At 39.0% G+C, this 27351-nt stretch overlaps 1 protein-coding gene across 1 annotated transcript; it reads right to left on the reverse strand.

The window, feature by feature from the left end:
* Positions 1–6912: 6912 nt before the first annotated feature.
* Positions 6913–25424, reverse strand: IL18R1 (interleukin 18 receptor 1). Its single transcript, XM_050914215.1, has 10 exons — positions 25359–25424; positions 24065–24305; positions 17966–18143; positions 16139–16292; positions 15557–15619; positions 13073–13229; positions 12757–12890; positions 11216–11377; positions 9449–9607; positions 6913–7313 (listed from the first exon to the last, which is right to left on the reverse strand). Exons 1-10 carry the CDS (start codon positions 25405–25407, stop codon positions 6913–6915), a joined length of 1698 nt encoding a protein of 565 aa, XP_050770172.1. The 5' UTR covers positions 25408–25424.
* Positions 25425–27351: the final 1927 nt, after the last annotated feature.

The raw sequence follows: 27351 nt of genomic DNA on the forward strand, positions 1-27351 counted from the left end.
TTTAGCATATTTTATGCTATAGCTCCAGGAAATTGTGCCTCCCCACCCCTGTGGAAAGTCAAGGTGGGGGTCCATATCTTACCTTGTCCGTCTCACTTTTGCTCAAGCAGTTTGCCAGCCAAGAAACAGGGGGGAAAATGCACCGTCTCACTATGTATGTAGTGTAGTCTTATAGTGCTGGGAGGATTACGTCTCTTTAATATTCTGGTACTATTCTAGCTTGACACGTTTACACATCACCTCCTCCTCTGCCCAGCTATGGTTTACACTGAGTGGGTAAGAAATTTTCCGCTTCGATTATCTTCTACACTGAGTCAGCGGTGTTGGTTCTGCTGTCACAGGAGGTGTCTGAACAATATCTAAACATGAGCCTCTGTCCATTTTGTACTAGGCTATACAGTCATTGAAATGGCATACAGTCAAGGGCGGCTTATGGAGCAGTGAGGTAACTGACCTGTTGCTCCTCTGTGAAATCAGGGAAGGTGGTGTTATTTAGTGCAAATTTGCTGCACTACAGTGCATCCTGCCTTGGGCATCAGGGTGTAGTATGGCTAGTGCCACAGAAATACTTCGGATGTACTAATAACCGAATAGATCACTTGCTGACAGAGAAAGAGCAAAGCAAATACTCATGACCCAGCCCTCTCAAATCTTTTCACTCTCACAATCTTTAGTGGTTAATTAGAAAAGATTGTCTAGCACCTCAAATTCCATGGCAATCCCTTCTTGCCTTCCTTGATAGTCTAGCCTGCTTACTGCAAGCCAAGAAACATAAAACTGACAAGGATGACCATTGTTGTATTATGGGTTTTCTTTCAGAAACTTACTGGGCTCCAGCACAAAAGTAGGTCAGAATAGTTACCCCATTACTCCCATAAGAGACCTTACTGTTCTAATGGCTTTAATGCCCGTCGTAAATTTATTCATGGCCACGTGTCCTTGTGTGAATACCGTTCCTTAGCTTAAACAGCTCTTCTTCTTTCTAGTGCTTTTCCTTTTCCCATATGCGTTTGTTGACAATGCTCCTATTCCTTTCCCTGTTCATTTTGCCAGCCTAAACAATTTAAACTCTTCTAGGATCCCTTCACACGATTCTCCTGGTGATCCTCATGACTCTGCCTTGCAGGTCTCAAGCTCTCAGTTCACTGGCAGCACTTCATTGGTATTTGCACTGTATTGTTTGACTTTCCTTCATCATGCTGGCAGCTGGCAACAATCCTGAGGTTCTCACAAGTTTTCATTTCCAAAGTGTAAGTTCCTTCCTTGCAGCTGAATTTTTGCTGCTAGTCCCCAAAGGCAGTATCTTCCTTAAGTACTACGTAAATAAATATGCTTAATATACTACATATTAAGCCACTATACACAGACAGAGACATTGCTATCAGAGCTGAGCTGAATATTCAGGCTCAAGTTTCCAAATGAATGCCTGAATTCAGAAATGAGGTGTATCCCATAATGAAGTCCTTCAAGAGATCTCTTTGCTAGGGATATTCAGATTATTCCTAGTATGTACTGACAGCTCTTCACAGACACAGTCACTTCTGAATTTGTTCATTTTTTTCTAAAAAGTCAGATTTGTACAGCATTACAAATAGTTTTGGAACCTCTTATGGAACAGCATTCCTTCACCATAGTCAAAAAACCTCAAACAGCTACCACTTTCTGGCAATGCATAGTAAACAGTTTTGTAACCACATATTGAAATGAGGTGTCCAGCACATGACTGAAATTGGCTTAACTATGGTAGTGGTAAAAGAATTAGAGCAATAAGCTGTGAATCTATTTGATTATCTTTCAGAAATGCCTTAAGCCATCAATGTACTGAACTCTATTATTTTTGTATTTGATAGGTAATAAGCAACAAATATATTACACTGGACTGTGGTATATCTTGCTGATGTACATACTATATCTCACCAATAGAGGCCAGATGGAAGATCAAACAATGCAATATAAGAGACAAATCCGTGATGAGTTGTTTATGTATTTAGCTGACAATGAAACGAAAAAATGAGACTATTGTGGTCTATCTGCATCTGCAGATAGAAGTTCAGGAAATTTGGATTGTTGAACCACAGAAAGCTGTCATGGGTTGATCAAAACTGGAATAGATTCTTGTGGAGCCTTTTTTCCATTTTGTATTTTATGTGACTTGTGGCTACTGCAGAAAGCTTGGTAACTACTGTTTCACTCAGGCACTTTATCTAATTATAGCTACTAAATCAGAAAACTATTTCCCAAAAATGCAATCACATTTTCTTTTTCAAAACACTGAATACTTTTCAACTACATCACAAGCATCTCACTAGGAAAGGCAACATTTCAAACATTTTATTAAATATATATAGGATTTAATGATGTAAAAGTTGCCTCTTCTGTGCAAGCCAGACCATCGCCATCTCCAAAAAGAAAGCCAATTTTTTTTACTTTCTCCGAGAAATCAAGATAGAAAAGGACAACTTTAATATATAACCACAGTTCTAGAGTAATCTTCCAGGCCAGACTCACGCATCTATCTTCATACCAGCTAATCTTTATTTTCTTGCCATTTTTTAATGACCTTTAATGACCTGAGGCATCGATCTACCCATTTCTGGATATGACACACAGAATTCTGGACCACCCTGCACAAATCATCTGCGTATTTCCTTTAGGTCTGATATGTCCAGCGTACACTAACCTTGTTCTGCACACACAGTAGTCATGTGCCCAAGGTGCATCGCTGTCGGAGCTCTCCTTTTTGTGCTGACTGCAACAGTTACGTTTAACTTCTAGTTCAGTAAACATGCTACCAACAACTTGCTTCTGCATGCATCTTCAGTTGCTCTGCAATATAACCAGTAAATCTTACAGTTCCCTCTGTCCTCCAGCCGTTCTGCAAATCTCCTGCTTTCTTTGCAATCTGGAGAATGGTGGAAGAGGTAAAATTTGTCCTTAAGCTTGGATACAGAGTGACACAGCTGCTTGGGGGGGGCATTTACTCCTGTTTCGCAAGTTCTACCTCTCCTCATATCTCTGTAAAGAATGAAGATGGTCATGGAGGAACAGAAGTGCTTATAGTAGGAAGAAATTATGGATACGGAACTAGACATGGTGTCCATTTGGAGGGACCCCTTCACTCAAAAAGCCTCTCCAGTCTGCACCAGCAGACACTGAAGGTGGACACATGAGACAGGGCACATGGACAACTATAATTCACAAACCTTCTACATTTCCAGGCCCTTATATGGTACTACATTATAGTACTGATATATGCACTATATACAATAGTCCCAACTCTTCCCAACATTTATGTTCAAATTACCAATAGACAAGAAGACTTCTTTCATACTCTTTTTCTTCCAGCCTGCATTGTGTGTGGTAGAAAGTGGTCAACGAGGAACACTAAAAAAATGCAGACAGACTATGCTCTCACAGTCAGTACTATGTTGTAGTACGTGCAAGAGAGACAAAAATCTTCAAGACTGGTGACTTAAAACAGCTGTCTCCTCACTGATCCCATCTGCATCCTCCTCTGGGAAATTACATATTCCAATTTATTGTTTGGATTTGGCGTTGTTTAAATTGTTCTACAGTACAAATGAGACATTTATGGCTTGTGGAAAGCAGGTCTACCACACTCTTGCTTTTTCTTGCATTTTTTCTTCTTACTCTAAGTTTGATTTTTGACACTTACTGCTGTCTAACTGCAGCAAAAATGGAAGCCACAGATGTGGAGAGGAGGAAATAAAGTTTTATTAAGTGCAAAAATGGAACACAAAATGCAATATAAATCATTGAAATGACCCATTACCTCAAACCAACTATCAATCATGTGAATTCAGTTATAAATTGACATATACATGATCAGGCAAATCAACACAACTACAGTCTATAAAAGTCATATTAGCAGCTCCTTTTCTCTAGGCACTGCTAAACAGAAAGCAGGCATTTCAAGCCCTGATTAAAGTCAGTAATTCAGGATATAAGAGCAATAAGAACATCAACTGGTGTTAATATGAGTATGCATGTCCTTAATTTCCCTTGTCTCCCTTTACCACTGCATGGGCAGTGAGGATCAGCTATAGAGATTAAATGACTGTGTCACAATACCATTCTGTGCAAAAATACTTGCCCTTTTACAGATATTGAGTAGTTCATTGTAGTACATCTGAAAGCCTGCTTTGCTGGCATTCAAACAACTTTGGAGTTAATGCCATTTAGCTTTTAACCTTCCTTATGTATAGTCTTCTGCTGTTCTGTAAAACCTCAGTGCAGTCAAATTCTATATGGTCTTACAATCTTCAGGGTACAGCTTAATGAGGTATAGCAGGTATATGCCATCAGTATAGCAGGTATATGCCATCACATCACCTCTCCAAGGTGAGGTGAGGGGGCGTTCATAGCAAATTCAATCTCAATTTATAGTAGCTGATTCTCATAGAGGGTAGACTCAGTTCAGAGCTTTTAACAAACCATGTGCACTATCCATATTCACATGCGTAGTATAACACATTTGATATTTTACATTGTTAGGCAATACATTGATGACAGCATGTGAAAAACTATGTGGCTGAGGAGCAAGTTTACCACCTCAGGTAAGTACCAGGGAAGTTACTAACTTTTCTGTCAGCTGTTTGGCCAAGAAATGGATGTGCCCAGTATGTCCGATGGCATTTCTGAAGTAAGGGCAATCATTAATCCTACAGGAGAATGTTAAAACTGATCTGTGATTACAAATCACAGGAAACACTGGTAGAGAAGAACTGAACCTTGAGAAAGATTTGGAAATGTAAAGACACACATATCTACAGAGTAGAAATCCTCTTCAGTAAAAGCTTAAGCCAGAGAACAGCTTTTGCCTAAGCACCAAGTTTCAATAGCTCTTTGGTTGCCTAACAGAAAGAGGGAGACCTCTTGGAGCTGATCTGAAGGACACCACAGATGTGTGCCCTATTCCTTTGTTCCTTTTCATCTGTGTGTTAACCTGGCAACTGTGTTGTCTCCATTTTGTCAATGCACATTTAGCCTTTAATTTTACCTGAACACCTGTCAGAAACTATCCTTGATTACAGGATATTTGACAAACAATAACGTATTTCATTCTCATGAATCTTGAGATATTGCCATGACAACCAGCACTCCAGTTGTGTTCTCAAGTGCACTAAGAAGGTAAGGGAGCTCCTCCACTACAGTTGCATGAATTAAGTGTCAGTGTCAAAGAGACGTCTCCTCAGAACTAGCATTAGTTGAATGCAAGACAATGATGAGAGTGGGCTGAGCCTTGATGGTCTCCTAGCAAACTGACAGAAGATCTTCCAAAATTATTCTCCATTGATTTCTCCCCATTGGTACTAGGAGGAAATACAGTTCCATTTTATCCAGGAATTTATGTCAGATTGGCATCTTCTGTCAGGCAGGTAATAATAAGGGAGGATTACCATGGTTTTGAATGGCATTACTGACTTTGTTTTAAAAAATAATACTAAGTAGAAGTGTTCCAAAGGGTTAGGAGTGTATGTACATACTGAAGATCTCATTTTCACATAAATCATCTACATTCCTCAGCTGAAGGCAGCTCAAGCTATAATGTAGATATCAGTGTCCATGAACAAAATACTATTATCTCTATGCCATCCCCCTCCTCTCCCTGCCAAAATGAGCATTTACAGTATTCTCAGTGAAATAGGAGGATGGAAACAGTCTTTACCATTCCTCCAAATCACTCCCACTTGGCTTGTCTAGACCACGTACAACTCAGTAGTGAATACTGTTAGCCCGACCAAATCTGCCCTACGCTTTCTCACCTCCCTTTTCCCTGTTTTCATTGATTTTTCTGCTTGACATTGCCCAAAGCCTGCATGGCAAGCTTTCTAGGGCAGGAGCCGTTTGGGTCTACTCCCAAGCAGGATCCTTAGGAAATACCAAAATACAAAACCAAGAGCATCTTGTCGTGGTTTAACCCCAGCCAGCAACTAAGCACCACGCAGCTGCTTCCCCCTCCCCCCTCCCAGTGGGGTGGGGAGGAGGAAAGGAAAAAAAAAAGTAAAACTCGTGGGTTGAGATAAGAACAGTTTAATAACTAAAGTAAAATATGATACTAACAATAGTAATAATGAAATATAATAATAATAATAGTAATGAAAAGGAATATAACAAAAAAAGGAAGGGGGGGGAAGAAAAAAAACAGTGATGCACAATGCAATTGCTCACCACCTGCTGACTGATGCCCAGTTAGTTCCTGAGCCGCAATCCGCGCCTCCCGGCCAACTCCCCCCTGGTTATATACTGGGCATGACGTTCCATGGTATGGAATACCCCTTTGGCTAGTTCAGGTCAGCTGCCCCGGCTGTGCTCCCTCCCAGCTTCTTGCACACCTGCTTGCTGGCAGAGCATGGGAAACTGAAAAGTCCTTGGCTTAAGATAAGCGCTACTTAGCAACAACTAAAACCTCAGAGTGTTATCAACATAATTCTCACACTAAATCCAAAACCCAGCACTGTACCAGCTACTGAGAAGAGAGTTAACTCTGTCCCAGCCGAAACCAGGACACATCTAAATAATAATACTTTGCAAATACTGATATATTTATTGAGGGGCCTCAAAAAGTATGCAAGTATAACTAATATCATTCTACATTACTGGAAAATGTGAAATCAAAATGTTTTGCATTGTGCTTCATGCCATGTGGTAAGTCCTAAGCAGAATGAAATTCCTGCTCCTTGTGCAGATTGCTGAGGAAACACTCTCTGGGATAGCATTTAGCATTGGGGTTAACATCATCCTAGCCACTATAACAATTTCTACATTCTTCTCAGATCTCAGACTTGGACTCTTTTGAACACTATCTTCCCAAAGTAAGTGTGCAGTTTGTGTTTTCTATTAGTTAGCAAAATGCGCAGTTTTCTGCAGGATCTTCTGACTCCAGAATTGTTATACAACTGCATTAAAGTCACAGCCCTCAGTCCACGGTTCAGCCCCTTCTGAGCCTAGGTCAAGATTATTATAGTGCCCTTTGGTGTTTATCTTGGTAGGTTTCGCTGGCATCAGGTACCGAAGGTTTTTCCAAAATCTGGAATTTACGGGAAGAGATTTATCCTTTTTCCACTTCACAACCCTCTTTGATGGTAAAAGAGACAGTGATTCTGGCAAGAAATTGTAGTCACTTATAGGCATATATTCAATTAATATGATCTTAGTTTTTCTTTCAACTAGGGCTTTATGCAGTCCACTCTCAAGTTCGTATATGGCTCTGTCAGAAACGTAGTTCTGGCTCAGTATAATGATTAATCTTCGGCTTTTGTCAATGAATGAATGGATATCATCAACAATGGCTGCAAATTAAAGATAAATGTGTTATTAAACCAAATTGAAAGGATAGGCACTGAATCGACTTATCCTTTAACAATCACACATATACCAAACATGTTCCCCTTATAAAATGACAGCATGTAAGCATCCTGTCCCTATGAAGAGATTAATATGGAATTGTACAATTGTTTAGGTTGGAAAAGACCTTTAAGATCATCAAGCCCAACCGTTAACCTAACACTGCCAAGTCCACCACTAAACCATGTCCCTAAGCACCACATCTACGCATCTTTTAAATACCTCCACGGATGGTGACTCAACCACTTCCCTGGGCAGCCTGTTCCAATGCTTGACAACCCTTTCCGCGAATAAATTTTTCCTAATATCCAATCTAAACCTCCCCTGGCGTGACTTGAGGCCATTTCCTCTTGTCCTATCGGTTGTTACTTGGGAGAAGAGACCAACACCCACCTCGCTACAACCTCCTTTCAGGGAGTTGTAGAGAGTGGTAAGGTCTCCCCTGAGCCTCCTTTTCTCCAGGCTAAACAACCCCAGTTCCCTCAGCCACTCCTCATAAGACTTGTTCTCTAGACCCTTCACCAGCTTCGTTGCCCTTCTTTGGACACACATTGCAGATTAAGAGTCTGCAAAAATGAGCTCAGGTATGGCCAAAGCTTGTTCTCTGGAGCAGACAAAAACTTACATACAGTCTCCAGCTACCCTAGACAGCTGTCTGTCAGCAGTCACACAGATAGAAGGTGACAGCAAAATTTATTTTTCCTCCAACCAGACAACTCTTTGCTCTTTCATAATACATACCATTGGAGTGATTCCACAGAAAGTCACCAACAGCAACCTCTCTCCAAATATTCAGTAACCCTCAGGTTACTCCTTCCTTTACATCACTGAATACCCAAATCTATTGCCAGTAATCCAAGGTTGAAAAGACTAGCATGTGATGACAAAATGAGTTCCAACTGTGTTTTAGATCCATGACTTTTGCCATGACAAGCAATGAATGAAATCAAATGGTGATACCCTTCCGAACACCCATGCACCAAACTGAATTCTCATGTACAACTTCCTGTGCTTGCTTCAGCACCATGGGACAAGGTCTACAGAGAACAGAGATGTAGAAAACATGCCTTGTAGGGAAAAGCAAAGCAAACTGCAGAAGTAACCTAAAGAAGAGAAAACTGAGAGGAGAAGGAGGCTGACAAGGGTATTACAACACACCAAAGGCTCCTGTAAATAGAAGGAAATACTCTGTTTTCCATATTCACAATGGATCAGTCCACAGAAAAGGAAATAAGCTAAAACTATTGCAAGGAAATAAGCTAAAACTATTGAAAGAATCAGATTGAACACTTCAGAAAGCCTTTTTTTAATACTTAAGGAGAGAGAATAACTGGGAAAAAATGGCTTGGGACAGAGGTGGCACCTCTCAGGTTAGAAAAATGTCAGGAATGGATACAAGGAGACAAGATCCTGCCGTGTGAAGGAGACTGACCTGTTGTTCTGTGTTTTTAACAATGAAATCCTATTCCTCAACTAGATCGTTGGACTAAATGGAATCCCCCAGTATCTTTTTTCCAAGCATCTGCAAAAGGCCATCTATCCATAGGCCATTTAGAGAAACAAAATTCCATGTTCTCATTTCTATTTTGTTATGGCACCCATTACATTCACAAAATGGTTTCAATCACCACACTGACGATACAGCAAACATACAAGTTACCTGAGAATAACCAGTACCAGAGACACCAGCTGCTCTGTGCAGTAAATGTGAGTTCATTCATAGGTGCCTGCTCTCAGCAAAAGCAGAGCAAGAGCACTGTTACTGTGGAACATCTGACATCTTCTGTGTTCCCACCTCAACTTTCTCCATGCTAGCTTTTTCATCTGTTCATCTTGGTTCTGTGTAATTACAGATATGTGTGTGTGTGTATCTGTGTAGGTGTATATGAATTCATAAATATACCTATAAAATATGTAAAATGTGTGCATGCGAACTTTGCACGCACATAGTCTAGATTAAATGAAAAATGTAGCATTTCAATGTACAACACATTTGACAGAATTCCTTCTAATTACAGACTTTTACCTTTGTGTGAAAATGATGTGCCTATTTAATGACAAGAATATTCAATACACTTACCTCCTCCAGGGGATACATCCCTCTCAAATATACACAACTTGTACCCAAAGTTTTCTTCTAATATCATGGGTAATATCTTCAAAGCAAATTCTCTCTCTTCGTCAGCAGGAGAAATGCAGTCTTTCAGGTAAGACACAAATGCATCATATTCTTTGCCATCTGGAAAGAAATCACCAATTGTTGTCTTGTTAGCAACCATTAGAAATACAGTATCTGATCCAACATTCTGGTTTTCAAAGTTATTATCTCCATAGCAAAGCATCTAGAAAATCCTGCTCTTTCCTTTGATACCCTAAACAGTCTTCAAACAAAAAAAATCCTGAATAAATTTAAATTTTATACACAAGATTCTGACTACATTTGGCAAATATTTGAAAATAACATATACTTTCTACATTAAGGTGGTTTTTAAAAAAATCCTATTAATTCAACCAGTTAATGTCACATCTGTGATGATCAAGAAAATGAAAGGAAGCAAAAAATGTGCCTGTAACCTGATAAGAATGCTATTTAAGAGATATTGCTCATTTCCACATTTATTTTACTCTTTGTCTAAGACTGTCAAGTAGTTCTGTAGAATGGGTACTGGCAAAAGAGAACAAACCAATTTATTATTTTAATTATAAGAGAATACCATCTCTGGTCATGCTTTGGGCAGTAATTTACAAACACAAAATCCAAGACCAATTCAGAGGCCAGGTCGACCACATTGAGCGATATCTAATTGAACCTTGCCACAGAACAACTATCTGGATTGATACAGTGGCTCACATAGCTTTGCATCTTAAACTGTACTTTGCTTCCCTTTCCTGATATTTTACTACATGTAGTTCATAAGAGAGGGCACAAACTAAAGCCCATGAAACCCTACACATGCAAGAGCTCTAGGAGTAGGAAATCCATTGCCTAGTATCAATCGGTTCCTCCAGGGTGGCCTAGTCCAGGTTCTCGGAGATCCTCCCTATAAGCCAGTGTACGCAGTGATGGCTAACATCAACAGATGATAGATAAATAACGCTGGCAGGCATAAATGACATCCACCCATTACTGAGAAATCTCCAACCACTGCAGTTTATGCAAGCTATATTCAAGCTGATTTAGAGACTAAGGAGGGCTAAGAAAATCAGGTACATATATACAGCAAGTTTTTTCACCACAATTTTCAGAAAAATTATAGCCAGAATTGGGTAACTGTCAGGCTTGCTCCTTAAGTGACGGTCACAGTGATGCTGCCTGGTAAGATACTGGGAGTGTGTTCTCCTGCTCTCCTTAAGTGCATTTAGTGACAAACCTATAAACATTGCAGTGGCCTCTACAGTCAAGGAAGTATTTTAGCCTTCACCTCACTGAAGGGCATCAGTGAGGTGAAAACAAATTTCTGTCAATCTGCCTGTCTGACAACTCCAGAGTGCTCATCCTCTTTACAGATAGATAATTGTAAACTTCTCCACCTTCATCAACTTTTGTGATGAAGAATATGGCAGAACAGAGCGCATCTGAACAGCTACTAACCATGTCCTTTTGACTACCTGCTCCAAAGGCAGCTTCTTCTCTATGTTTATCTGCTGTTACTGCCCCAGGTGTATAACAAACTCACTTTAGCACCTGACTATCAAGTTCTCTTTTACATATCCTTTGCTGTTTCTACTCACAAAACTCCTGGATTTATTTTGTCTCTTCCTCAAGGATGATTGTTTTATAGAACCTACCAGAAACTATTTTTTAATCAATACACTTATTTCAATGTCAGCATTAGCCAAGTCATACCTCCAGCAGTGTCGTCTCTTCTGCATATGTTCCTGTAAAATAGAACTAAGTCGACTCTAAACATCACACAGAGAAACACCGCAGCTACAGCAACACATGGAAATAGTATAGCAAGGACCATTCCAGTTGTAAATATTTGCACAGGCAGATCTTGCATGTTCCCTGTAAAACAGAAACACAGGACATTATAGCCTTAACAAAGAGTATTATATGACAAGATCACTGTATTCAGTACTGATGGCATCTTAAAATCATCCCAAAAAATCACAATGTTGATGTGAAACCTTTCCTGCTAATACTTCAAGCACATATGCATGCCATTTGTCCTGAGATGGAGAACTACAGAACATGGATTACTCTAAAAACTGGAGAAGCAATCTTGCACGCATTCACACACCCTCCACACACGTAAATGAACTGTATGTGGGATCAAGACTGACACTACAGATCCTCACAGATGTACAGCATCCCAAACTGGTGGTCATCCACTTTTATGATGAGTTTTCTTCAGGTTCTTTATTATTTCCTGTTATTCTCTACCTTTCACCCCTCTCTCAGTCCATCTATAACAGTCCTTAATGTCCCCTTTAATATCTTTGGCAAAGATTTTTTTTTTTTTTCCTTCTGTCTCTAGTCTCTTTCAGGCTTTTTTTTTTTTCTTAATTATTATTCTGTTACCTTTGCCTTTTTAGTTCCAAAAACAGATTTTTAACCCTTAAATCTTTGTGAAGTCTGTATGAAGGCACTGTCAAGTCATGCTCATTGTAGTCTGTATTTCATTTGCTTTACTATATGCATCATCTTTTGACCAGTCTATTTTCACATATTTCCTCCCAGTGAAGCTTGGAAAGGTCTGAGAGAGATGGAAAACAAGAAGGCCCATTTGCCATGAATCTCCAGGCTGTCTGCATTATAAATGTGAAGTACTACTATACGGTAGAGGTCAGCTTTCCATAGCTAGAAGGATAGAGTCCCTGACAAGAGAGAAACCATCAACCAGAACATTTTAGGCATTATCAGGAATACAAAAGATTGACCTTTCCGGGGAAAAAAAAAAACCAACCAACACAAAAAACAACCAACGCATCAGATTTTAATTTTAGAAAGAGCTGCTTAATAAACGAAGTGATCCAAAGAGCAGACTCTGGGCTGCACCAAGCTTTGGAAAATTATCCCCCGTGACCCCACCAATCTGATGAGTAAGAGAGCACAGGGAACGCTCTGTCATGGGATCTAACAAAGTGCCGCCCAGGGATCTGTCAGCCAGAGCATAGCTCAGCCTCCCCAGCTGTGTCCACAGCAGCAGCGGTTGAACTATGGAGCCCTCACACAGCTGCTCTAGCAGATGTTGCCCCTGTCTCAGAGCAGGAGGAATCACCCAGGGGTTTGGTAGGTCTAGCACTAGATGGACCAGGGCTTTCACAAGCACACAGCCATATTTGGAGAGATGTTCTGAAATCGGTACCCTGCCCTCAGGATTGAGAAGGCTGGCATGATTAATAATTATGTATGAGAAGTATGATTCATAGATTATACTGTACCTTTCTTCAGTTTCACTATTTTTATTTGTGTTCTTTCATCAGCTTGCAACATACAGGTGAAATTATGATGCATGTCCTTGTCTGTTACCTTTTTAATCCGTAGTAGCCTTGTGACGTAGAACTTGTTTCCCAACCTGCAACAACGAATGGTGTTGGCAACATTATCTGTACAGAAACCTACAACCAGCTGAGAGGCAGATTTTGAGGAAAAGGTTCTAAAATAACCTCAGACTGAGGTTTTACTGAATTTGCGGTTCCACAAAGTGCAGGACATTATCACATACAAACAAAAGTGCAGTATTTTCAGGAAACCTACTGTAATTTTTTTAACTCTTCTTCACATATTGAAGGTTCATTCTCAGGGATACCTATGCATTTTTCTGGAAACGTTTGATTAATTAACCAGTAGAGGTTGGCATCTTCTTGCATATAATAACCCAAGAAACCTGTGCAATTGAGTATCTCTTCTTTACCTAAACAAAGCATAACATGAGAAGATCTAGTCAGAAGTAGCATTCATGTTCACAGTGCAGTAAAATGTCAGCTTTCCAGGCAACATATCCCATGAGCTGTGCTCCTTTCTGGACTTTGTAGCCCCTGCACGATGTTTCATAGGTGTTCCACTCGCACTGGTGGCGGCTTCGGCAACCATGCACGGGGCTCTGTTGCACCCTGTTGCAGAGCGACAGTCATCCACTTCTTTCTCTCAGATAAACTGTCACAGCCAGAAGATTTTAAGTAGGCCAGAGAATTTCAGGCTTTAGAGAACTAAAGAGAGTTGGACTCGATGATCCTTGTGGGTCCCTTCCAACTCGAGATATTCTATAATTCTATGAACCAGACTGTGTTCTGCAGGCAGAGAACAGGAGAGGACAACCTATCACCAGTGCCCCAGGGCCAGGTAGAAGTACGTAACTGGTAAGGGGAATTACAACCAATTGATTATAATAGCTAAACTATACATTATTACTCAATAAAAGCAAAACCTGTTAGAGCCCCTGCTGAAGTTTCACAGAAGAAATTCTCATCCCAGCACCACACCTGGAAACCAGCATAATCCTGAATATGTGAACAAGTCACTTACTTAGTACCTACTAAGTAGTAGTACAAGCTACTTTGTACCATTTCAAAGCACTAGTTGGAAGTGACAGGAACCACCCCGTAGAGTCCAGTTAATGATAAGAAAAAGCAAAACTAAAAAGACAACTGTACACTTGGGAAAATAAAGGCAGAAGGCTGCAGCTCTGGAGTGTGAGATTTGATGATTTGCAAGGCATTTTATTTTAAACATTGTCATGGGAAGCTTGACCTCAGGTTAGCTGCAAATTTACACCACCACTTCTAGGCTATGCCAGCACCATTTATTAACATCCTTTATTAAGGCACAAAAGACGCATGTTAGTTCTTGTTCAAGCCATCATGTACAAATGCTTTCCAGTAAGCGAGGCCTGCCCAGGAATTCTCGAAGTGCACACATTATAAGCTGACTTCTCAAGATTTATCAGAGTGAATGCTTCCAGTGGAACTGCTTAAGAACCTTTAAAGCAGGATCCCGCTGAAAATCTGCCCATCTTAGATTCGGACCTTAGAAATCCAAATCACAGTTGCACAGATCGAAACACAGACCTAAACTTCTAGTATCATCTACCTTGCAACTCTAGCTTTTTCACCATACACAACTATTTTGGGGGAAATATTCCAGAACACCATCTAAACAATGACAAGTTTGAAAGACCATGGACCTAGCTCATCCAAAATTCCTTTCACTCTCCACCATGCCATCTGTCTCATCACTCAGCAGGTAGTTCAATGGCCTTATCAAATGGTCTTATTAAGGCAGATAAGGGATGGAAGACAGGTGGTTCATAATCATTTGATGCTGAACCCTGGTACCTTCTAAGGGTTGGGACAAGCACAGTAAGTGGGAAGAACTGTGCAGGAAGAGTGCACTGGGAGGCTGGGAGACATAAGGCATCATAGGATTGAGGTACTACCATTGGAAAAAGGACCTACCAACTGGTATTTGTAGGAAGGAAGGAAAATTAGCATCTGAGGTCCTCGCTGAGCAAATGAGATGATACATTTATGAGCAACAGAGGAGGTAAATATGATTTTTCAGACTTGGAAAGGAAAGACTAGGTAACCAAATGGGAGAAGCCCTCAGGCACAGGAGAGGAAAAAGCTAAATTTCTGTTTTTAAAAATTAATTACGGCCTCAATCACAAAATCCTGGATCCTGTCCAACACTGTGCGACGCCTGCAGACCATGTTATCTAACCTCCTCCCAGCTAGAAGCACAGTTAAGGTCTTGGCTTTTGACAATACAACCCATTCTTTACAGTAGTAACAGATCTTCATGCTCGCATTGCCAGGACTGTCAGCCCTCACACTTCTCATTTCCCTGCAGAATAACATCCTCAACTGCATCAGGTATTAAGGGGATTACTCATTATTGCTGTTCACTGAACAAACCGGACGTCTTTCACACATGGCTCTGTGGGGTTTGCTATCTACAAAAGAAAGCCATGGAGAGATGGTTTACCATCACCACCACTTTCTCTTGCTGGTCATAGCAGCAACCTCAGCTTCTGCCTCTGTAAGAGGGTACATTTAGTGTACTTGTATATTAATCATGGAATACACTAGGCAAAACATAACCAGATGTGAGGATGGATCAGATCTGGGAGGGTGCACAGACAATTCTTAGTTTGATTACACTTAACCAGACCATCAACCATAAAGAGATCAGAACAAAAGCACATATATGCAGTAGCTACCACAAATTGTACTAATTTCATACCTATTTCTGTTTCAATTTCTTCGTCACGTCCAACTATCTCCAAAGTTACAGCCTCTGGTGCATCTAAAATACAAAGAAGTACTGCTATTGAAGTAATAGCTTGCTTACTTACATTCTACCACAGTAAAAATTACACATTTGCTTTATTTCTAAAACTACTCACACACATTCCATTTAATTCAAAGAACAATATCTGGACTCTGGCATTATTGAGTAGTTTAAAACACAGTATGTCCTGTTGAATTTTTTTCACATGCATATATATATACAGTCCACAATTTACAATTATTAGAAAGACGCTTCCCCAAAACTCTTAGTGAGTTTGTATGACTTACAGCAGTTAATCTTGAAAAAAATAAAAATGCAGGGAAAACATACTAAATAAATTTTCCAGAATTGGTAATATGTCATATAAACTTCTTCTTCTGCTTTTTTATTTTTGAAATCATTGTGAAATAGTTCAGATATTACTAGATCTGATCACCCTTGTATATATTTATCAAATGAGAACGATAATTAAAAATCTCCATAGTAAAGAGAACCAAAAAGCATGCTTCAAAATTTTAGAAAGCTTTCTTTTACCTTCTTCTACTACCAGCTTAATTGTATTTGTGCTGTGGTATACCTTTCCTTCATGACTGATTAAAATTTTACACGTATATATCCCAGAGTGCTGTACTGTTAAGGTTTTAAAATCCAGTTCCCGCTCTGTTTCATTTTCATAGTTCTTACAGTCCTGCATCAATAAAGACAGAAAATACTATTCTGTAGCAAACATCCATTCAAAATCTTAAAGAAATTAAAAATTCTTTTTGAAACAAAGTGTCACTACCACTCTTTCACTATCTCAATGACATTTATCTGACCCAAAAGAGGCGGGGGCCCAATTTTCAGTCATGGTCATTTAAATGCAACATTTGAACATTCAACCCACTAGAAGTTGAGAGCACTGCAATTCCAAGTAAGCATCTGAGTATAAAAATACTGTATTGGGAATTTAAATGCACTCATCTATTTTTTTCAAAATGATGGCTTGGGTCTGCAGGTGTCACCTGCTTGTGGCCAAAAGTTGTCTAGACTTATGAGGAGCTTTCAGGTTAAAGCAAAATCCCTCAATAGGAGGGAAACTGACCATCTCAGAGGGTGACAAGAGTTGGACTCACATTCGTTTACCCTCCCTATGCCCCAAAACAAACTCTGGTTTGTTGGGTTTTTTTAATTCATAGCACATGCTAAGTGAAATGTCACATGAAAACGCAGCAATATTTCATTCTGGCCTGAATTACCTTAGATCAAGAAGGGAAATGAGCACTGCTGGAAATTGTCCAGGGAATGGACATTTCCTGGATGCATATGCTTACTACCAGGCTCATATACAGAAGGCATGTGTGACCACCCCTGTTTTATCTCAGCTTAGGGTGTGATAGGAAGGCTTTGAAAATTTTCACCCAGTCAAGCACCAAAAGATATTTAGGCGCAAGGATGGGTGCTTCATCTGTCTCACACAGTATTAGGCATTAAAATATTAGGCATCGGTATATTCAGCTTAGCCATGAGAGAGGTCAGTCTGGGGTATGGTCCTTTACTGAGGAAAACATATCCACCTATGGCCCTATCCATCAATGGTCCTATCCTCCCAGGTCCCGAAGGACAAGGAAGCAGGGCTGTGGCTCATTCTGCAGGGCAGAATCCAGATGCCCGTACTTAAGTGGCCAGAATCCCTTACTGAAACTGATTCAACATGGAGTGAACAGGGTCTGTTACTCCAACCAGGACACCTGAGAGGAATAAGGAGCACTGGTCAAGGTGATGCATAGGGACAGGATGGAAGAAACCTATTCAGGGTGCTTCATCCAATGGTTGAGCACAAGACCCAACAGTTACAGGTGCTTACACAACTATCATCTATGCTCTGACAAAAGCTGGTAGAGAGAAGACCGATGATTTGCCTAAAATGAACAGAACTGGATCTGTGACACATTTTGTAAAAAGTGTTCAGAAACAGCAAAATTGAAAAGTCTGCAATTACTTTATAAGCACATGCCAACTGTAAAACAAATATCTTGGCATCTCATTTAGTGTCAGGGTAATATCTGTATCAGCAAAGTAGCAGCTGGCTAAATCAGCTGCTGGCTAAATCAGCAGACAGACATGTGTATCAGATCTTTTACCATTCCAAGCTACCAGTTTATTAATAATTTCTGATTACAGGTACATTCTTCTAACAAATCTGAGAGCAGAGAAAAACTTTCTAAAATGTCTAAAGGTTTTTTCCCTGATAACCTGAGAAATTAAAGCTTTACAAGGTTTGTAGATGCTTCTAAAAATTTGTTTGTAATTATTTTTTCTTGCAATCAGATGTTTTGTTTCTATAGCCAATGATTTGAGTGACACTGTTTCAGTAATTACCTTGTACCATGTTATGCTGTCATTTTCATTGACAGACAAATCACTGCATTTCAGTGAATGACCAGTTCCAGCATTTTTAAATTCTGTAGTTAGATGATTTTTGTTAAAACAGCTGCTTTTATTTCTTTCAAGTACATTCAAGGTCCACTTTTGAATCGTGAAATTTTGTTTTCCATTGCTATGAAAAAAAAATTAGCAAAATCAGTTTTAGGAGCTTTTTAAAGGAATGTAGCTAAGTGAGTTACATAACAAAATACAAATAAATTCTCTAATATATCTGTTAGGTAACAAGTACATCTACAGTGACCTAATTATTTATATTCCCCTTTATTACTTTTCCACCCCCAAATATATGTTATTTCCCATAACAAAAGAGATTATCTAAACTAAATCACCAATCACAAAACATTTGACAATGCAATTATATCTATGAAATATGACAATATGTGCTATATTGACCAGAACAAGGATGCAACAATCTGTGGCTTCATGTATAGTTACAAGTGAGCACGAAAGAGTTTTAGGACCTTGAATCAGCTAGTGATTTTGCAGGTTTAATTTCCTATGCATTGCCAAGGTTTAAAGCAGTAACTGAAAAATATATTTGTAAAATATGTCAAAAATAAGATGGGCAACACTGCTATTGTTCACAAAGCAACATTATTCATTGTTTGATACTGTGCAGATAGTCACTGATATTTTGGAAATATTTCTAAACTACGCAAGTCTCATGAATTACAGAATCACTTATGGATTCAAGTATGTCTGCAGAACAAGGCATTTTGGAAAGGATTCATCTCTTTGTCTTTCAGTCTGCACTGATCAGAGATCTACAGTAGCTGGCTACCCCAGGCTGACTGGAAGATCCAGGAACTACTGCTTCTAAAGCAGAGTCATCACGTCCCATGCAGTATCTATGAAAGATCAGGTGAATATGCTCCAAAAATGCCTCTTTTGAATATGTAGGAGCTGACCATTGTCATTCAGATATCTACTATGTTCTATCCACACATTCCTCTAAAGAATCAGATTATAGCTGTGAGTTATTTCATTGCTGGATATGTCCAAATACATGACTACCAAGGGAAAAGAAGCTGGAGGACTTTTGGCTTAAGTTTGGCAAAGTTGGCCTAACTGTGGCAAAGTTAGGGCTTAAGAGAAAGTCGTATGCTGCTGGAAGTTAATGGGTGAGATTTTGCAACTAGTGCATAAAGCTCTCATTTTTAACTGAACAAGTAGAGTCTCACAAAGTAAAAGCAGCAATCACAGAGCACTTCCCTCCAGTGTCAGTCATATCTTCATAAATATGTTTGAATCTTTCTGTCTCCAAGAAAAGAAAAAGGAATCGTTCCCAGAACTGAAACTAGTCAAGAATTATTTTGATGAGAAGGGCTAAGGGGACAAAGCAGTTGAAATGGAGAAGCAAGCCTGAGGAGTGTATCAGCTTAAACACCATTCTTGACTGACATGCCTTTTATTGTTACAAGATTCAGAAGAACTATTAGGACATCATTTATGTGATGAATTTAGACCAAGTTTTGGTTTGTTTTTTTTTCATTTTTTAAGCTCCCCAAACAGATGTATTTATGTATTTTGCTCACCCTCTTCACATTGTAGCCCTTTTTTAGCCTACACAGGTTCTCCTTGTTCTCCTTACTCACTTGAGATATTCATTACTCATAATTGCAATCTAAATCAAAACATAGTGGTTTGGTTTCTCAATCAGTTAACTATGGTGTCATAAACAGGAAAAACCTTATCAAAACATTTCCATCAGAGATGTACTCGCATGGGTATTCACGGTGGGTGGAGTCCTTCTCACTTATTCTTCAGCATCACATTTACACATTGAAATCAGAGCTACTAGTCACAGTCAGCAGTGGGACCACAGTTAATAGTCACCCTTTTAGAGTGCAGTTTGCGTGACCTATTTTATAGTTTTGGTTTAGGACAAGACAATCTGTGCCCCAGAAAGGCCTCTCTCTCCCCCTGACAGTAAAGGTACCTAAGATAAGTTTAGGTGTAGACATAAACATTAGTTCTGATTAATTCCACTGAGTCTGTGTGTTTGTTTAGGCATCACACTAGTATCTGAATACTGCTGGAGAGGCAATTATGGATCTAGCCATAAAATACATATGATTTTACTATCTAGATTCAGCAGATGGAAGAAAAGGATCAATAAAACCACATGTTCCCCTCAGCACTGTCACTCCACAGAGGCTTTCTTCTGTGATCATATTTGGTGAAATCACTGCAACAAATATGAGGATTTCACACGAAGTGGATCAAGATATTCTACCTGACGAGCCAAAATCTGGCAAGGAGCAGCTCCCTCAAAGGTGACAAAACCATACCTATGCAAACCAAGATGAATTTGGCTTACATAATTTCTAGTTGTCTGCCATATACATGATTTTCAACAAAAAAATGCATTAAGTTGCATTGTTTAAACTGCTAGTGTCTGAGCTGTTATATTTCTATCCTGGTTTTCACTTGCTGAGATTCTTTAGTGATAATTTGTGGGCAACAACACCATTTCTGGCTTAATCGCCTTTCAACTCCCCCTGCCAAACCCACCAAGAGGGAACAACAAAAACTAGCTTGACTCAGGAGAGGACACAGGGAAGCGAAAGTCCTTAGAGGATATAAACCAAGTTTACCGGATATATAGCCGACTCTAAGTCATCCCTTAGCTATTCCACTGCAACAAGCCAGTGTTAAATCAATATTTCAATCTACTGCAAGAAACTGTCACTCTGCCTTCCAAACTACAATATTAACTCTAAATGTGTGTGTTCCCACTGCTTTCAACTGTTCTAAACACATTGAAAAAGTGAGAAGTATTAGGATCTTAAAATGTATCATGTGTTTATCATGGATCTCTGTACTTTCGGTTTTTTCAGGAACCTGTAAGTTCCCTCAGTTTCAAGGTCACCAACACAGAGCAAACAGATGACCTGCTTTTTTGTATTCTGTTTTTTTCTTTGATAACCACAGGATACAGGCTATGAAAAAACATACAAATTAGAAAACCTGCCAAAGATGTGTGACACAGTTTTTCTGCTTACCACTCCCACTACAAGTGCACATGAAATCCTTTATTTTCAAGAAATGTTGCTGGAGATGGACACACTCAGGCTTACAGGTGATGTCTATTAATTCCTGAATTTATATCCTAAGTCTACTATACTAATAAACACATATGAACCCATCAAAACACACGTATGCACACTTTAGCTGTCTATGCTATGTCTCAGCAGGACACTTCCGCTTTAACTGGAAAACTTCTGATTCTTCTTTAAGTCAAAAATAAGTGGATAATACACTATAAATATATTGCTACATCATTTTCACCTCTCACTTCTTGCATATTGTCAGTTGTAACATATCAGGAAAAAAATCCCTAAATTTAATTAGTTTGCAAAATCTGTCAACGTGTGTTCTCTTACTTTTCTCGAAAACCTGCAGTATATTTAACTGTCACTTTGTTCACTAAAGCTGCTTAAACAGTTACAAGAGCTCTAAAAATCATTTCCCATATAGCTTACAAATACTTATCTCTAAATTAAATAGTTGAAAATAAAAAAGATAAATAAAAATATACTTAGAATGTCTGCTGTCAAAACCAAAACTTTAACCTATTATAAATGCTCTGAAATGAAACTAATTCCATTCTAATTGTCATTCTTATTAAATTTTCAACCAATCCGGTAGTCCACAATAGCCTACAATTTTTCCCTGTCATCAATAGAGACTACTAAAAGTCCTCTGTCTCTACAGAAAACTGTTTCTGCAAATAATCTCCTGTATTTGCTGAAATGTAACTGCTTTAATATGCTTGCCAACAGTGAGAACCATCCTATAAACTAAGCCCAAGATCCCATTAAAACCCCATGAAAAAAATCCCCTTCTGCCTATTGTTCCAGTGGTGAGACCTGTGAAGAGTTGCTGCGTGAGGACTGGAAGATTCTGGCATGTGCCTTCATTCTGATCCTAACAGTATCTGTATGATACAACTAAGAAACTTTTTTTTTTCCAAAATAAAAATGCTTTCTTTCAAAACTGAGTTTTGAAACGTAGTAGCATAATATAGTCCTAGAAAATGAAACAAAAAAGCAGAAAATCAAAACTCTTAATTCCAAATGAATGCTTTGATGTAATCAAAACCTTTCTTCTGAGCTTCTTGCTTAAGCAAATCAGCAAATCAAGACACTTCACAAAGGATTCAGACATTTTTGTGTTTTCCAACAAATACTTATTTTAACATACTTCATCCTAATAGTTTTACTTAAGGTCTTTTCCTGTCATCTCCTTCTTCTATACGTAAGGCTGTTTCCCTCAGTTTTGAAGTTCACATTTTTTTCGTATTCATTTTACAGAATTCTTGTAATTTACTGTGGATTTACTGTCATTACTCCAAGTCCTTAAAATAATCACAAAACCGCAAGGATCATGAATTAAGGCTGGGGTTATCACAGCTTTCCTCTCTTTTGTCCTTTATTTTAGACTCCTTATGACAATCGCCTTCAGTAGCCTGGCGATTCAGGTATGCTCTCTGCCCGTCTTTCCCCATGCCAAAAAAAGTCAGAGCATGCATTTTATACCACCCGTTAGGTGCTGGCAGTAGAGTGCGTTGTTAGATTTAATAGCTTTTTAGCACTACATTTAGTGAAGTGACCATATAGACAACTGATCAAGGCCATCAATAAAGCCAAAATTCAAAGCCAAATTCAGACTTGATATGAAAAGTACAGGTCAATGACAACAGACAAACCTATGTCAGGTATCATCTAATGTTAACCCCTACACACCAAAACCAAGCAGCTGGCTTCACCTGTGCTACTTCAGACAAATGTCTGCACTCAATAATACATCCCCTTTGCATGACCTTGCACAACAAAGTAGCCAAACTACCATACTCATCACCTCTAAAAACAATTCTCTCAAGATGGGGTTCAACATACATGAGTAAATTTTTTCTCAAGCTTTACCTATGATTTGGATAAAGAGTACCCTACAATTAAAAAGAAATCACACAAACCCAAAAGAAATATTCTACCAGCAGACTTTTCATTTATAATATTTAGCATTTCAGATACCGTGACTCAGTAATTTTTAAAATAATATCAGTAAGACGACAATAATAATGATACATGGAAAAATAAAACATGAAGGTTTCAGCTTCTAAGTTAATTTGGAAGTTAACAATTGAAGTCTAGCTTAAAACTGTAAACTATTGAACTTGTGTCTGCTATGTTAGCGGAGAAATGTGGAGAGCATTTTTCAGTATCTGCAGTCCTATAACCTTTATGAACCGGGCAAGAACCTTAAAAATACTACCTGGAGAACAGCACAAATCATTATATGCAAAATAATCTGCTTAAAATTAATTATTGCGTCAATTGTAAATGCTGAATTACAGTTTTGGTGCAAGTTAGTCATCAGAACTCCATGCAGCAAACCTTTGATTTAGTCCTTTAGTCTTTCATGGTGGTCTAATGAAGATTACCACCAAATAATTGAGGCCCATCCTTATTTCTCCTTTTGACTCATGGTGTTCTACAGCGGTAAGAAATCAAATCCAATTATTGCATTTGTTCTTTGAATGGCTCCAGGCATGCAAAGGTTTGCACAGAAACCAGGGCTCAGCTATGCCACTCTTTGTTTATTACTTTACTATACAATTAGACCACTTGGCAGGCGTCATAGCGTGAGATCCACTCAACACAATAAGGAAGAACAAGTCTGGTGAAGAAGACAAGCAAATGTTTCCTTTTACTTGGCAGTGGACAGAAGGGTTGCCTATCACTCATTTTGCTTAGGTACTTAATCACAAACCAGCAGAAATGCTACCTGCCTTATCAAAAGGTTTACAGAACGTTTAAAAGGCTGCAACTGCCTATAGCTATTTGGAAATATTATAGGTCTGCCTGGATGGTTATTGTGAAATGATGTGGAAAATGACACCACAGTTAATGTAGTTCCCTGCACCTCCTTTGTACAGATGCCACTAGCAATACAAGCAATACAAAGAAATTAGCTTCTTCATAGGCAAGTGCAAAGGCAAGATGTTCACCCATCGGCTTGTGTACTCACCTGTGAGTGACAGAGTAATTCCCAGAGTCACTGAGTTCAGCTGGCCAAAACTCCAGAAAATTCATTTGGGAAACAATTCTATTTGTTTCCTTTATCAGTTGCTGCTTTCCAGCATTTTCTTTGTACCAGTTTATTGTGTATGCTTCTTCCTGAAAATGTTCTTGTGTTGACTCAAGATAACAAAGGAAAAAATATTCCCCTTCTAGCACGTCAATGGAGGCACGAAGGGGACACAGCTTCTCTTCAGAGAACGAGGAAAAAAGATACATTAGGAAGCCAAGTACTTCTTTCAGAAAATACATTAGCCTGACTTGAAAGTGATTTGCTGTGCTGCTGGCCTTTTATGAAGTGACTTTCTTTCAGCAAAGTGGTTTAGCAGTATTTATTTATTCCAGCAATACTTACTGGAAAACTCAGTTCTCCAAGTCTTTATTCTACCTCACCCAAGCAAAACCAGAAGGAAAAGGAGGGCAAAAAAGAGGACATTTCCCTAAGATTCTTTCACATGGGTCCAACAGTGTCAGAATCACATGGGCACAAATGGCAGAATCTGGCCTCACTCTACAGTAAAGCAGCTGCCACAAATGGAAGAGGAAAGGAGAAATTCTTCACATATGGTTTGACTTGACAAATACGGCTAATCCTCAGAATTGGTCAACTGCCATAAAAACAGAGATCCTATGAATTAACATTTGCGTTTTCTTATCTTCTTAATTAAAACTAAATCATTATGTAGCTAGATTTCTTAAAAGCTTCAGATATCTTTGGGAAAGTTACCTTGGAATGAGATCATGTATATAAAATTTAGTCTTAAAGTCTGCTTTTCCAATCAAATTTCCCAAACGTACCTTCGCATACAGAAATCATAAAAAATACAGAAAAGGGATCTTGGTCTAGCATTAATAGTCAAGAATAAAATAAGCTTTTGGTCTCTATTTCTCCTGAGGTTCTCAGAGATTATTGTTGTTTAACAACTATTGCGACCACACTTCTGAATGGCACAAAAAGAAGCAGACTCATTCTCTTCCTTGCTGTGGCTCTTCACACAGCCATGCTTCCATACAACATCATCAGGTGTCTCCAGGTAGCATCTCTGCTCTTTTTATTTCCTAATTTTGGTATTTTGGACCAAATGTCCCAAGTCTGGAGCTGGGCTGAAATTGAAAACCTTTAAGATTTTCTTCTTAGCTGCAAAATACAAAACTTGCCTCACTCTAAGCAACTGCCAAGAAGATGCCACATATTTGGCAAATATTTTGAAGGTTCTACTATTGAAATGAAGATTTATACTTACCAGTGGCAGATTCAATGATAAACATTAAAAAAAAAATCATCAGAGTCATTTTCTTGAGTTACTTCTCACTTCTTCGCCAAAAAAATGAAACTGAATTGTTCTTGCTTGTTCTGAAAGCCTGAGAAAAACAGATTCACAATTCATCACAAGGGCAGTGAAACAGATTCCTTTGAGCATGTGAGCAGAGTAACTATTGCCTGGTACTGAAGAGGCCTTTCCAAATGGAAAGTTACACATTTTTATCATAATAGCTATTTTCATACATCAGGTAATCTATCTAGATTTTTCCTGGCAAGTTTATTTCAAATTCAGAAAGCACTGCAGGGTTTCCTTCCTCCATTTTCTTGTTCGCTAGATGTATTTCACATTTCTGATTAAACTGACAATCTTATAGAAGCACTCAAATTTAGATCCCAAGCCAGCAGACACCTACCACAGGATAGGACAGTGCTTTTTTTCTCCACGAAGAGTATAAACTCTGCAAGACTGGACCTTGTAGAAACAGCTAGTAGAAACTTCCCTTGCCTTCAATGAAAACAGCACAATGTTGACAGATTGGACATGTTGATGGCTAATTTTGAGCCTGTTGGAAAACAATGAGATTTACAATTTTGTCTTACAATTTTGTCTGTGGAACCAATAAGCACCAGCTGAGAGCGCTAACATTTCCACTGAGGGGGAGAAGATGAAGAAGCTAATATTCAATTGCTTCATATGTAATCAACTGTGCTTTCAAAGGCAAATGGAAAACACCAATGAACAATACCAGTGTGGAGTATCTTCCTGAGATTCCTCAGAACAGCAGGTTAACTGACAAGGGAAGAGCCAGTCCGAAGACTGTGCCTCAGTTTTGCTTACAAAACAGACAGAGTAGGTGCATAATAAACAGTTTATCCTCTGCAACCTTGCTTAGTCACTGACCCAAATATGCATGGACAAATCAGACACAGACACACACACACACGAGACGTATTTCACAGAGAGCCGCCGAAAGAAATCTCATTAGCATTCTGTTTCTTTGGTTTTATTACCTAAACCTCTTGCAATTTGAGAAAGCATATACTTACTGTTGTAAGACACTGCCCTGAGATTTACAGCCAGAAACTTCCCGTGATCTAAAGCAGCCGGAGGCAGAAGGCTACTGCATTTCCAGCAATATTCCAGAATGACATCAAACTGTGTAGCTGCTCTCCCTCTCTTACTGTTCTCCCCAGTTCTTTACAAGTATGCCATCATCCCATAAATCACTGTAAGGAGGTGAAAGAAGTGTTTCACATCCCTTTTTTCAGACAGACTGTAGGCAGATCCAGATTTAGAAAGCAGCTAAAGAAAGTTGGATGCTGAGTACTGCAACAAGCAACTATAAAGAGTCATACAGTAAATTCATCAGACCTGGTTTCAGTTCCCTTCTACACATGGAGATTCAAACTGCTACACTTTACAAGGAAAAAAGGGCCTCTCTCTTTATTTTCATTTCTTGAATTACTTTTCATTTTTTACCCCATCACATCCAGAAGAAATACAGCTGTTGCAGACCATGAAACTATGATCCGCTACATAAAGATAAAATCATTTATCACCAGATTTTTAATTCTAAATCGCATTCTTCATTGGCACATCACATCAGCACACAGTGGAATTTTTGTTGAATGCAGAGTAGAGCCCTTCATTCTTTTAACAGGGATTAAAGAACACGGTATAATGCAAGCTACTTAGTAATAACCAGGTTTGAGATTAGTGGCTACTATTAACAAGCAAAACACAGGTCCTTAATCTTACTCTCACATTGCTGTTGAACCTGATGAATTTGTCTGAAATTGTTCTACTGCAGGCTAGCACTATTTACATTTGAGCCATATGGTTTGCATACTCTTCAATGAAACACTGGGGGGGGGGGGGGCAGGGAAAAGATAAATGCTTTTGGTGGAACTCAGCTAATATAAAGAGATTCTTCAAGGAACAGAATAAGATTTTTAATTTTCAGAAAGAAATG

Source organism: Gymnogyps californianus, chromosome 1 (genome assembly GCF_018139145.2).
Source record: "Gymnogyps californianus isolate 813 chromosome 1, ASM1813914v2, whole genome shotgun sequence".
Classification (NCBI taxonomy): Eukaryota; Metazoa; Chordata; class Aves; order Accipitriformes; family Cathartidae; genus Gymnogyps; species Gymnogyps californianus.